Source organism: Aphis gossypii, chromosome 3, assembly GCF_020184175.1.
Source record: "Aphis gossypii isolate Hap1 chromosome 3, ASM2018417v2, whole genome shotgun sequence".
NCBI lineage: Eukaryota > Metazoa > Arthropoda > Insecta > Hemiptera > Aphididae > Aphis > Aphis gossypii.
This window is the reverse complement of record NC_065532.1, coordinates 38,407,702-38,419,753: the sequence shown is the minus strand read 5'-3', so window position 1 is coordinate 38,419,753 and position 12,052 is coordinate 38,407,702. Positions and strand designations below refer to the sequence as shown.

Genomic DNA, 12,052 nt, shown 5'->3' with positions numbered 1-12,052 from the left:
TGTTTACATTTTGTCGTTATCACTTACGCCCGAACACGTTTTGACACGTTTCGACGATAGGAATGCCATATGATCCGTAATACGTTTCCAACCTCCATAGCGGTAGAATAGCGATAAGATAATGCCGCCATTATTCAAAATTGAACGTAAACCTAACGTACTAGTATTTTAATCGACGCATTCAATATCTATTTAAAACATCGTCAATAAGATAATAATAATATCAGGAGGGAACTTTAGAGCAAAAAAGGTAGATTATAAAAGTCTGAACTTAAGTTGCTTAAAATTACTTAAGTTAAAATAGTTTTTAATTATTGTTCTTAGAAATTACAAAAAAAAAAAAAAATGCGTTTTTTGTGTTCATTGGGAAAAATTAGTATGATAAATAAAATTCAGTAATAAAAATTTAAAAATATTTATTAAAAATGATATTTCTCTTGTTGGTAGTAATAAAGCTTCAATTGGCATTGAACGGTGAACAACATATTTTTGAAGTCGCAGTATTCACTATGGACATTTGTATAAAACTAATGAATGTACGAAATGTTGGGATATGGTTTCCTGGCTATTGTTTGTTATCATGCGAATCGGGAAAATTGTATAAATTGTATATTTTTATACACAATCCTAGAAATTTTATTTTTTATTATTATGCGTTGTTTATTGTATCTATATGTGTAAACAATAAACCATCTCGAGTTCTTTATTTATTTTTTACCTTTGGTTTCCGTGCGTCAAGGGCGCCCACAGAAATTTTCCCCGGGGGGGGGGGGAAGGTGTATATTATACATATTATACATATATATAAAAACCTAGGTTAGGTTAGGTAAAATACTGTAATAGGTATACAAACATTGGCAACAAAAGCGGGGGGGGGGGTTATGGCTCCTTCCGATATGACCTCCCCTGCGGGCGCCCATGCAATACGTTAAACTTTTATTCTATATTTGTTGTAGCTGAATTTAGCTTTTTCTTTTTTTTTTTTTGAGTTTCAACGGCAAGGTCCAATAGCTATATACATTATACATTATGTTGTTTATATTACATTAATTATAGTATATTAATATGTTTCTTAAATTTATTGTTTTATTTCGGTGAATTTTGATTTGGCTTCCTTAATATTTTATAAAACACAGCAAAAGTATAATAAAAGACTTGCAGGTCTATAACAATTTAAATTGTTTCGAGTAATATTTCAGTTATAGTTACATGTTTATAATTTGTAATTTTTTACAATTTTGATGAATTTTGTCAAAATTCTAACTTTAAGTACATATGAAAAATTATACCTATGTATTTTTAATATTTTATATAGCTATGAATAAATTTTGTATTAAATTTTCAAGAAAATTTAACCCAGTGAATAAATTTTTATCGACATTTATAAAAAAAAACTAAATGTATTAAAATTATCTTATTGCTAAAAATAGTCCAAATATTTTGCAAATTGTATTGTAAATAAAAAATAATACGTAACATAAATATTTGACAAAAATTTCAAGTTTCTATGGTTTTTGTTTTCGAATTATATATAAAAAAAAATTTTGTATATGATTTGCGTAAAAATTCCCGTTTTTTCCTTAATATTTTGTTTTTTTTTTCACAATTATAAAAATAAGTACTGGGAATTTTTAACTACAGTTTTGTATTCAAAACCATAATGATTTTTGAAAATTCAAAACATTAACCTACTACTTTTCTATATTCTATACAGGGTGATTATTTTTATCAAACAACACTCATTATTTCAAAAAGTGTAGATTTTTTTTCAAGTTTCTAGATACCTATTTTTATACAACTGTATAAAAATTTAAATTTTTTTCATTCTTATATTTTTAATAGTTTAAAAACTATAAACTTTTGATTTTCAAATGGCAACTTATATTAATAACATCATAAATTTATAAAGCCATTTTTTTCATGAAAATTAACATTTTAACTTTCGTTGATTCATTGACCGCGAGTTATAGCTGCTCAAAGTTGGTTGGTTTTAGAAGAAAAAATCACCCTGTATATAAAAAAAAAACACATCATGATAAAATAAATACATTTATCGCTCCGCGCAGAATCTAAATTGTATAAATAGTCCACTTATTAAATATTATAGATGTAAAGATAATTAACATTCAAATAATTAATTAATAGTTACCTATTAATTATAGAATATGGCGTATACTTCAGTGTGCGGTTATTAATTTAACAATTTAAATAATTTCATCTCTCTCTCTTTTTTAGATGATATGCAATGTAATTGTACAAAAATAATTTACATATTAGAACGACGTAACCACGTAGGTATACGAAGTAATAATTATGATTTAATCAATTGGTATAATTTTCATATACTATCGATTGGAAATGAGGTCTGATAACAGTGAATTAGTATTTAGTATGTTAAATTATTGATATAAATTGATGTTTCCGATTTGTTTTCCGTAGGTAAATTTTTAAATGACTCCATGCATAAAAATATCTAGAATAATTTTATCAAAAGATAATAGTTCTATTATATTATTTTATACAAGTATAATTATTATTCTTTGTTCTTTAAATATCTACTAGTAATCATTATAATAGTTTAACACTTTATAATACATACCTACATGTACTATAAAATGGAATAAATATTATGCTTATAAATAAGACTTAAACAGCTCAACGTTAATACAAATTTAAAACTAAAATAACAATTTTACTTGTTGACAAAATTTTTGATGGTTAAGTATAAATTATATTCTATAATAATATCAACATAATATCATATAGATACACATTGTTGTATAATATAACAATATAATAATATAATATAATAGGTAATATTATAGTCTATATTATTATTATTAATAACAATGGGTACCATATGTCCATAATATATGTATGTATAAAATTGTAATCATTAATATAATGAACATATCATTATCTAATTGACTCAAATCCTTGGTCTACGCACTAGGAAAACGTGGACGAAGATTCTATTATACAATTTTAGTATTTAAATTCTTCTCGTACACATAAAATTACAAAACAATAAATTAATCATTATTTCGATTTCTGGTCGTATTGTGTTTTTACGAAATATGTTGTCAATGTGCCTTTTCCTTTTACGTATGTCGGTCCCCGACATTCACAATCATAACCAGCTGCCATTAGGATTTTCGCCGTATCTTCAGTGACCTAAATAAGAAAACCACATAATATATTGTTAGATTTGCACATTAATATGCAGCAATGGCATTGACGAATAACTATATGGTAATAACGGATACCTGAATTTTGCCCATAATCCCACAACTGTCCATCCGAGAGGCAACGTTCACGGTATTTCCCCAGATGTCATATTGTGGTTTTTGTGCACCTACCACGCCAGCAATGACTGGACCATGGTTTAATCCTATCCTTAGTTTAAATCGTTGAAAAGATTCTCGATTAATTTGTTCTAAAATGGTCATCAATGCAATGGCGAACTCAACCAGAATCACCACGTTGTGTTCATGCTGCTTGTCCACTGCCTACAAATGAAGTTTTAGTCATGGTACTTACAATTTATAAGCGATTAAAACTATTATGAGCATCTATCATCAAGTTTTGAATAATTATTGTCAGTAAAATATAAACATACAGGTATAATAGTTAGTTATAGTTTTACACTTATATTAAAATTAAAATTAAATTATATGTTCGTAAAATCATAATTTAGGTATGTAATACATAATATTATGTACGTCATGTGGTATAATGTTTATAGGTAAATTATGGGTTTGTCCAAAACATGGCAAAAGCTAATGTGCATATTATTCAAATAAAAAATCTGTACATTAGCCATATTATTCGAATAAAGTAGATGCTCGATATTTTAAAATTATAGTTTCATACGACTATTTTAGCCTTTGATGGATGGATAAAAAAAAAAAAACATATAATGTCACTTACGGTGCCAGTTTTACTGCTTGAAAAAGTATAAAGATTAGATGAACTTTTAACTCATAATAAAACAATGACAAATATAAAATATTATATAATACCTACGTTTAATAATCTTAGATAATTTACTCGAGTTAACCTTATCAGATAATCGTTTAACAGTTGATGTTTATTAACAAGTATTAAAATATTATGAATATAATTCATCATTAAATTGTACATGTTTACCTTAATAAGATTATATGAGTAATGAGTAAAATCTCAGTTGAAATTTAATTATATTTGGAATTAAATGCTAACGTATGCATAAAATATGTGTTTAAAAGACAATTTTTTGCATTTGTTTTCATAAATATGAAAAAAAAATAAATAGAATTTGGAGTATTCATCTCAGAAAAATTATTCTGAAATAATATTAAAAAACTAAAAATGCAAAATTAAATGAAAAAAATAAGTGTAGACTGTGGATTATACTGACGTTTAAAAATATATGATGTAATATCTATTAACGGAGAGGACAATTATAGAAATATTGTGATTAAAAGCTAATCTCTAAGGTATGTTTGAACAGTAAAACCTGTTAGGTTTATTATGGAAACGGTTGGGTCCAAATATTTTTTCCATTTTATAGACAAGTTTTCATTTAATACAGGTTGATAAACAAAAAAAGTTACAATAAATATTTTTTAATTTATACTTCTTTATCATTTATTAAATTTTACCAACTTTTTATTATATGTAGTTAAAAATTATATGAAAATTAAAAATAATATATTTAAAAATTACAATAAATTATTGTATTTATTTATTTTACCAAAATTTTTCTAAGGTTTTTTGTTAAAAAAAAAATTTAGTGTATATAAATAATAAATAAATTTAGTATAAATTTGACTTTTTCCACCCTCAAAGAGTTCACAAATTCGCTTAACTGATAATCTATCTTTTCACTAGATTCAATTAATTAAAATTTTTATTTTAAGTTGAACATTTATTGATTTTTGACATACTGAATTATGTAATAAAAAATTAATAATATGTAAATACGAAAAATTTATGCACTCTAAGACGTCATAAGAACAAACACTACTTCAATACTAACGAAAAAATAAATGGAGTGCTACGAAATAATCTTAATCAATAAAGATTATATTTATTAACTGATAATTTAAAAATAAATATTTCTATGATAAACAGGTCAATGAAAAAAATATTGTTTCCATTTCCACATTAGACAAGTTCTATAATTTTACTCATGGCATGACGTAGTGAAAAATGTATTATAGAGTCGTCGAGACTAAATAATTTTTCTATATATAGGTTTCCGTATTATTTAGGTTCTATATTAGACAGGTTTTACTGTATTTTATTAAATAAATTTTGACTTAAATTTTTATAAAATGATTAAAGTTTTAAAAATTGAATAAAAATAAGTACAATAAAAAAAATACAAACTTTGGACGTGTTATCTTCTTTTCCAGGCCTAAGGCCAGAAGCCAACATGTAAGTACTTCCTATAGTTTTAATCTTCTCAATTGAACTAAATTTAGGTTTTAAAAGTAGCTAAAATCATACAAATATTATTATTTTTGCATGTTTACTTATTTTACTGCAATGTACTATACTTTTTAAGTGTTAGTGATTTCTATAAATTTATTACCCTGCACTTAAAAAAAATGTAGAACATTGCAGGATATTTTAAATAGATTTAACTTTGTAATTACTTTATCAAAATCACAGATGATTTCATTTAACAATCGTAAACATTCCAATCCTTGTTTATTGACATCATTTTCGTCATAAAATTCCTTGTAATTAGGAATTGATGCGAACATTACTGCTATGCAACCGTAACGTTCATGATATAAGTCCTAAAATACAAACAATAAAAATTAAATTTTAAATAATTTTTTTTTTTTTTTTTTACTCACTTGTAAAGCTTGTTCTCGAAGAAAGTGTTCTGCAACATGAGCTGGTAATATATTTTCTAATAAAATTTTGTTGATACCTCTCATGGTTTCCACTTCCTCTTGTTCGACCTTTAATTTAGCTCTCCATAAAAAATCTGTTCGTGCAGCTAATTCGTTTTTTCTGTCTAACATGTGAAATACAATGACTAAAACAATAACTGGAGCCCACATTTTTATCTGCCATGGTATTTCACTTGAAAAATAAAAATAATAAAATATAACCACAAGTCTATATTTAAAATTATTGCATTCTTGCTTACTTGTCAGTATAGTTTGTGAAATGATATTTAAATAACGGTAATGTTTGGTATATAGACAAATGAAGTGAACCACAAATAACCATTATGAAAAGTTTTAGGGTAATGCCAATTCGAAGAAATGCCGATATCAAGGATAACGTGAGAACAGTACTACATAAAAATGCCTAAAAGTAATAGAAAGGTAACATACAGAAAGTTTTAGTGTTTTTAATACATAAACATCTATATTAGATAACTTACTGAAACCATTGAGAAAGAAGACCAATGTATATTTTGTAGGTCTTCTGTTGGGTTCAATGTGTTTGTGGTGTTTAAAAATAACTCAATTGTATTATTTAATCTAAAACTTTCGGTATAACTAATATCCATGAAATCTTGCTAGAAAATTATTAAATGTAAAATAATGAAGATATACATAATAAATCAGACTAAAATAATAATAACACATTTTTAAAACACTAACCAACGTAATAATGGCGCAAGTTCCCACCAACGTGGAACTCAATAGAAATATAGTCATCCGAAGCCATCTAGATGAGCCCACGGAAACATTTTCTTGAGCCCCGCAATCGTATTCTGATACCCAACTGGCGTATGCAAAAACAAATAATGCTATGAATGAAGCGCATTGAGATCCCAACATTGTTAACGATCTTAAAAAAAAAAAAAACGGTTTTTTTAAAATATATAGGTACATTAATTTATATTTATTTGTAGATTATTTTGATTATAATATAGATTAAATAACATTAGTACTATTATTTGTATCTATTAATTATGATTATAATGTTACTCAACGGTATAATATTTATTGATAATAATTAATAGATGTTTTTTCACTACCTATGTCCTATATAAATGTCGAACACATAAATAATATTCATTTTTATTTCACTCACTTAGGAATCAACAGCAATTGTATAATAACCATACAAACAAATAATAACAATGCTGTGACACTGTAGTACTTGTAGAAAGGGTCCATTTGGTTTCTGTATTGTGATTCTTGTGCGCTGTTCTTGAACCATAAGCACACCGGATTAAAATCTTCCGAGCTATACCATTTCCTATGAATAATTGGTCGTTAAAATATAGTTTTTATGATTGAAATGACATTTATGTTGTTATAAACAAATCGAACACTTACTTGCAATCTAAACAAGTGTTTTTTGATGGAAGTAAATTAGACTCGATCATTGCTAGACTCTAGAAAATAGTATAAGAGTATAATTTCCAACGTCAACATAAAATATGTTCATCGGCATGAATCTGCCTACATAGTATATACTTACTGCCAGACCAATATTTTTTGCCATAGTGCTTTCAGTTATGTTTGCGAAAGGTTTGTCCGCTCCCCAACATTCAATATATTTAGTCATTTTACTGGGTGATCTATTTCTGTTAATGCCTTCTTCATAGTGAAATCCACCGTTTTTTGACAGCTTACTTCCATTATTTTTCAAAGCGCTCTCTGATTGCTATTTCAGCAATACAATATAACAACTATTTAAATTATTCATTTACTATTTGTTAAAAATATATTTAATTAAACGTTTTTATCCGATGCAGTGTGATTAATTTAAAAGGTGTATTTATATAGATTTATTTAAATATTACTAATTTGCTAACATTAAGCAGTAACATTTTAAGTGTATAATTAAACTTTAAATTACTCTCACTATATTACGGAGTTTTGGAGATTTATTGAGTAGGTAGTTAACATTAACTGTAGTATCTAAAAGTTAAATTATGTAACTTAGGTACTTATAAAATAATATTTTAAATAAAACTGTAAATTGAAACAAATCAATCAGGAGTTACTAACTATAGATTAAATGTTATTATCAGATAAAAATGAAAAATGAATTGTAACAAATTTAAATTTAAGATATAATATACATTCGAGTAGAAATAAATAAAGTGACATTGTGTGAAAAATGATTTTATTTTTCAAAAAAATGAAACATTATTTATATACGTCTTGTATGAGTTATGACTCATACTCACTAAAAATATAAAATGCTATATAAATTACTAAAAATACCTTGAAAACTATAAGTAGAAAAATAGAAAAGTTAATTTAAAAATTGTTAATGTTCTAAAGGTGTCACTATATATTTCATTTATAGGTAGAGCAATTTCTACAACCTACATAAATATTCAACAATAGGATTCCGTACAAAATCAAAAGCGTTAAGTTTAAATGAAGACAGTCAGTGATGATTGAGAATAGAATAATGTGAAAAAACTCTGATTAAATCAACAATATGAGTATAATGAAGTCGATTTTTTTCTAAATAAAATACGATGATTCATGTATTTTAAATTTTTAAAATTACTTTCTTAGAAATATATTATGTACGTGTATAATGTATAAATATTGTAAATATATTTTTGAATTTTGGCATCCTCTGCAGGCTTTATAGCAAATGCTATTAATATTTATTATTACTACATTCGATTTACTCTTCTCAAAAATTGAAGCAAGATTATTTATGTTGGCTTTAAACCACAAAATAATAGCCAAAAGACAAATAGCTGCGGAAAAAAGAACCAAACCCGGTTTTTGCCTTTGTAAAAGCTTCGTATAAAAAAAAAACATCCGGTGGTGGCAGGATTTGGTTTAATGGAAAGTAGACGTCGATCAAAAAGTTCTCACATTGTGTGATCAGGTACATACTGACCTTTTATTTATGATAATTTTTCTTTTGGCTCATAGTAAAAATCAATATAATCCTTTTTTGTTATAATTCTATCGGGAACTTTTATATTTTTCTTCGAATGCGATATTATCTGTTACCATCACGTTAGAATTCACCAACAGATCGTTCGATAATTGTATTATACATTTCATATTATCAATGATATACATGATTGTAAAAAAGACACTATCAGAACTGCTCGTTTGAATATTTTTTTTGTTTTTGAACACTATAATAGCTGTGATCTTAAAAATCAACATGTATGGTGGGGACTGACGGGTTCATTTTACAAATAATTCGGTGTACTTGACATGTCATGTATATGTGATTAACTTATACGTAACAATCAAATAGTGATATTAATATAATTTATGTCAATGGTAAGCTGAAAAGACTACTTACGTTTTTTTCTGACGGGTGTACAATGAGGAATGTTTCTACTTTGTGATCTGCCAGGTAACCTTCTCTGGAACCACCATTACCGGGTTCAACTGAAAATCTACCATTCAATTGCTCCATGGTAGCTCTAGTGACATGAACACGACTAAAACATAATTTATTCGCTTATTAGGTTATTAGTTACACATATAGATTAAAATTGATTTTAAGTATTACGTTAAATTATTTATTTGTCTATTCCTAGTGAATATAATGTGGGATATTTTGTGTTATATATCATATATCTGCGTTTAATGTTATGTGTTTATTACTGATTATTTCAAAATATAATTATTATTAACTAATAAATAATTTATGTTCTGAGTGATATTGATTTTACAATGATGTGTTTTTTTTTTGTGTACGCGAACACGATTTATAGTAGAAAAAATTCTTTGATTTTTAACTTCTATATCTTTTCTGGTAAAAAGTGTTTCTAAACGGTATTTTTGGGAGGTCAACATTTAAAAATGTCTAATTCTTTTTGAAATGACAGAGAAAAAAATTAGGGAAAAACGAAAATTGTTTATTTTTCATTGTTTTTTATAAGTTATTGTTGGAATTCTGAAAATTGTGCGTAATCTAACAAATATACGTAGAGCGTATAAAATTAAAATTTTAACGAAATTAAATATTTACGATTTTAACAAATTTTTATCAAACAATTCTCTTATTTAATAATTGTAATTCAAATAGAATGACTATAGATGCTTAAAATATTCACCAAATAATATACTATAATTTCTTACACATTGAATAATACTCTAAATATTATGACTTTTTTTTTAAGCCATGTATAAACTTTAAAATTTTCAATTTTTTTTCTATACATTTCGATAAAAAATGGTTTACTGGGTTAAAAACATTGAAAGTTTAATAAAAGGTTCTCCATAAGTTATTCTTATTTTTATTTATTTTGTTGTAGAATTTTATTTTATTATTTAAAAATATTATTTATGGGTATTTGAAACTTTCAACTTATATTACCTATTATATTTTATTGTAGGTATACACAATGTCATAATGGTATTTGAAAAGTGTATAGATAGATTAATTCTATGCAACTGTCTAAATTATTATACTACAAACGATAATGAGGTACACTCGACACGTACCATTCAGCAGAGTGGTTACCTAGCGACTTCTCCAATTTTTCATTGTATAATTTTAAGTCATTAAAAAACTCAATTTTTGAAGAAAAATATTATCTTTTTACAATATTTTATCAAAATAATTTTTACAAGTTTTACTTCTTTGTATTAAAACATACATTTTATTTTCACATTTAATTTTTATATTATTAGGTATACGTTCTATATATACGTTTATACTCTATAATAGTCCGATTTCTGACGAGAGACGAGAAATGACTTATTAATATCTAACTACTAATAAGTATATTAAAGTATCAATGAGCAAAGTAGTGGACAGATATTTTACGTGATACCCTGCATACCACTTAACTCCAGTCATGCAATTTTAAAATACTTATAGCTCATAAACTAGTCGTCCAACTTTTGATTTTCACAGGGCCAGTTTTAACTCTTTTAGCGCCCAGTGCAAGAATTATTTTGGCACTGCTCTAATCAAATTCTAATTTTGACATCTTTCATGCACCCTTCTAATTTTAGCACCTTGTTGCACGCATTGATCATATCTAAGCCCAGCCCTGTATTTGCATACATCAAAATATTCTCTGAAAAGCTTAAAACATTATAATGATTACCTAAACACATTTTTTTTTTAATGTTGTTTTTGTACTGAGTTAAAAATTTAATTAACAATTTTTGATAGCTGATACTTTTTTAAATAATGAGTATTCTCTGAAAAAAAGTTACTGCATATTTTATACTATTTACATATTATTATTATGTTATTTTGTTAATAATAATCATGTTTTAGGTACTTATTACATTGTAAACAGCTATTTATATCAGAATTAGCTATTTTATAATAATTAAACATAAATTTTAACCTGATTAATTACCAAGATACTATAGTGTATTATGTAGTTATATTTGTATACATTTCAAGATTAGATTATTGAGATTATAATAATATTGATTTAATAGAAGCATAATTTAATCTTTATTTTAATGAAATGTTCGAAAATAATATGTTGACATAACGATTATTGTAATAATGAATATAACATTTTATGAGACTGTCAATTATTTAATTCTCAGTATTGATACACAGTATTTCTATTTTGCATGCTGTCAAGTATTGTGAACGATTGATAGTTTGAATGACGGGTTTATTTATGTTAATTTTTATTGTTCATAATATTATGTTTATCTTACAAAGTATTAATACACATTTTTAAACCAATTATTTAAATTAAGCATTTTAAGTTTATGAACAAACGTTTGTAATTTGATTGTCAAAAATTAAACGCATATTTCAGAATAGATAAAATTTGATAATCTGATTAAAATGTCAAATGCACCCTTGCTGATCCTCCAATCATATTTATAATTCAAAGCTGTCGTATTTGATGATACGTATAATCAAGGGTACTTTTATTGACAAAAAGCGTTTATTCTTTCGTTTCAAAATATTTTGCCTCCATTTTCATTTGAAAAGTAATTAATAAGTTTTGAGGTGTAAAAAACGTGTAGTTAAAGAGTAGAAAGTGATAAATCTAAAGATATTATTGAATGTATGATGGAAATCAACTTATATGTATACAACTATAAAATTAGTATCTTAACTTAGCGTAATTTCCAATGAGTACAACTTTTTGAGCCGTACTTTGATCAGG

General features: G+C 25.6%; 1 protein-coding gene across 3 annotated transcripts in view; it reads right to left on the bottom strand.

Moving 5' to 3' along the window:
* Nucleotides 1–2,559: 2,559 nt before the first annotated feature.
* LOC114123846 (adenylate cyclase type 2) overlaps nt 2,560–12,052 on the bottom strand; it is a 237,478-nt gene continuing 227,985 nt past the window's right edge. For all 3 annotated transcript variants that reach the window (XM_050204703.1, XM_027986958.2, XM_027986960.2), the window contains exons 9-20: nt 9,253–9,394; nt 7,441–7,626; nt 7,296–7,354; nt 7,048–7,215; nt 6,612–6,801; nt 6,389–6,526; nt 6,149–6,312; nt 5,850–6,081; nt 5,643–5,789; nt 5,374–5,481; nt 3,267–3,509; nt 2,560–3,174 (exon numbers count right to left, since the gene is read on the bottom strand). In XM_050204703.1, coding sequence (XP_050060660.1) covers nt 3,040–3,174; nt 3,267–3,509; nt 5,374–5,481; nt 5,643–5,789; nt 5,850–6,081; nt 6,149–6,312; nt 6,389–6,526; nt 6,612–6,801; nt 7,048–7,215; nt 7,296–7,354; nt 7,441–7,626; nt 9,253–9,394 — 1,912 coding nt within the window. In that variant the 3' untranslated portion in view covers nt 2,560–3,039. The remainder of the gene's footprint in view (nt 3,175–3,266; nt 3,510–5,373; nt 5,482–5,642; nt 5,790–5,849; nt 6,082–6,148; nt 6,313–6,388; nt 6,527–6,611; nt 6,802–7,047; nt 7,216–7,295; nt 7,355–7,440; nt 7,627–9,252; nt 9,395–12,052) is intronic.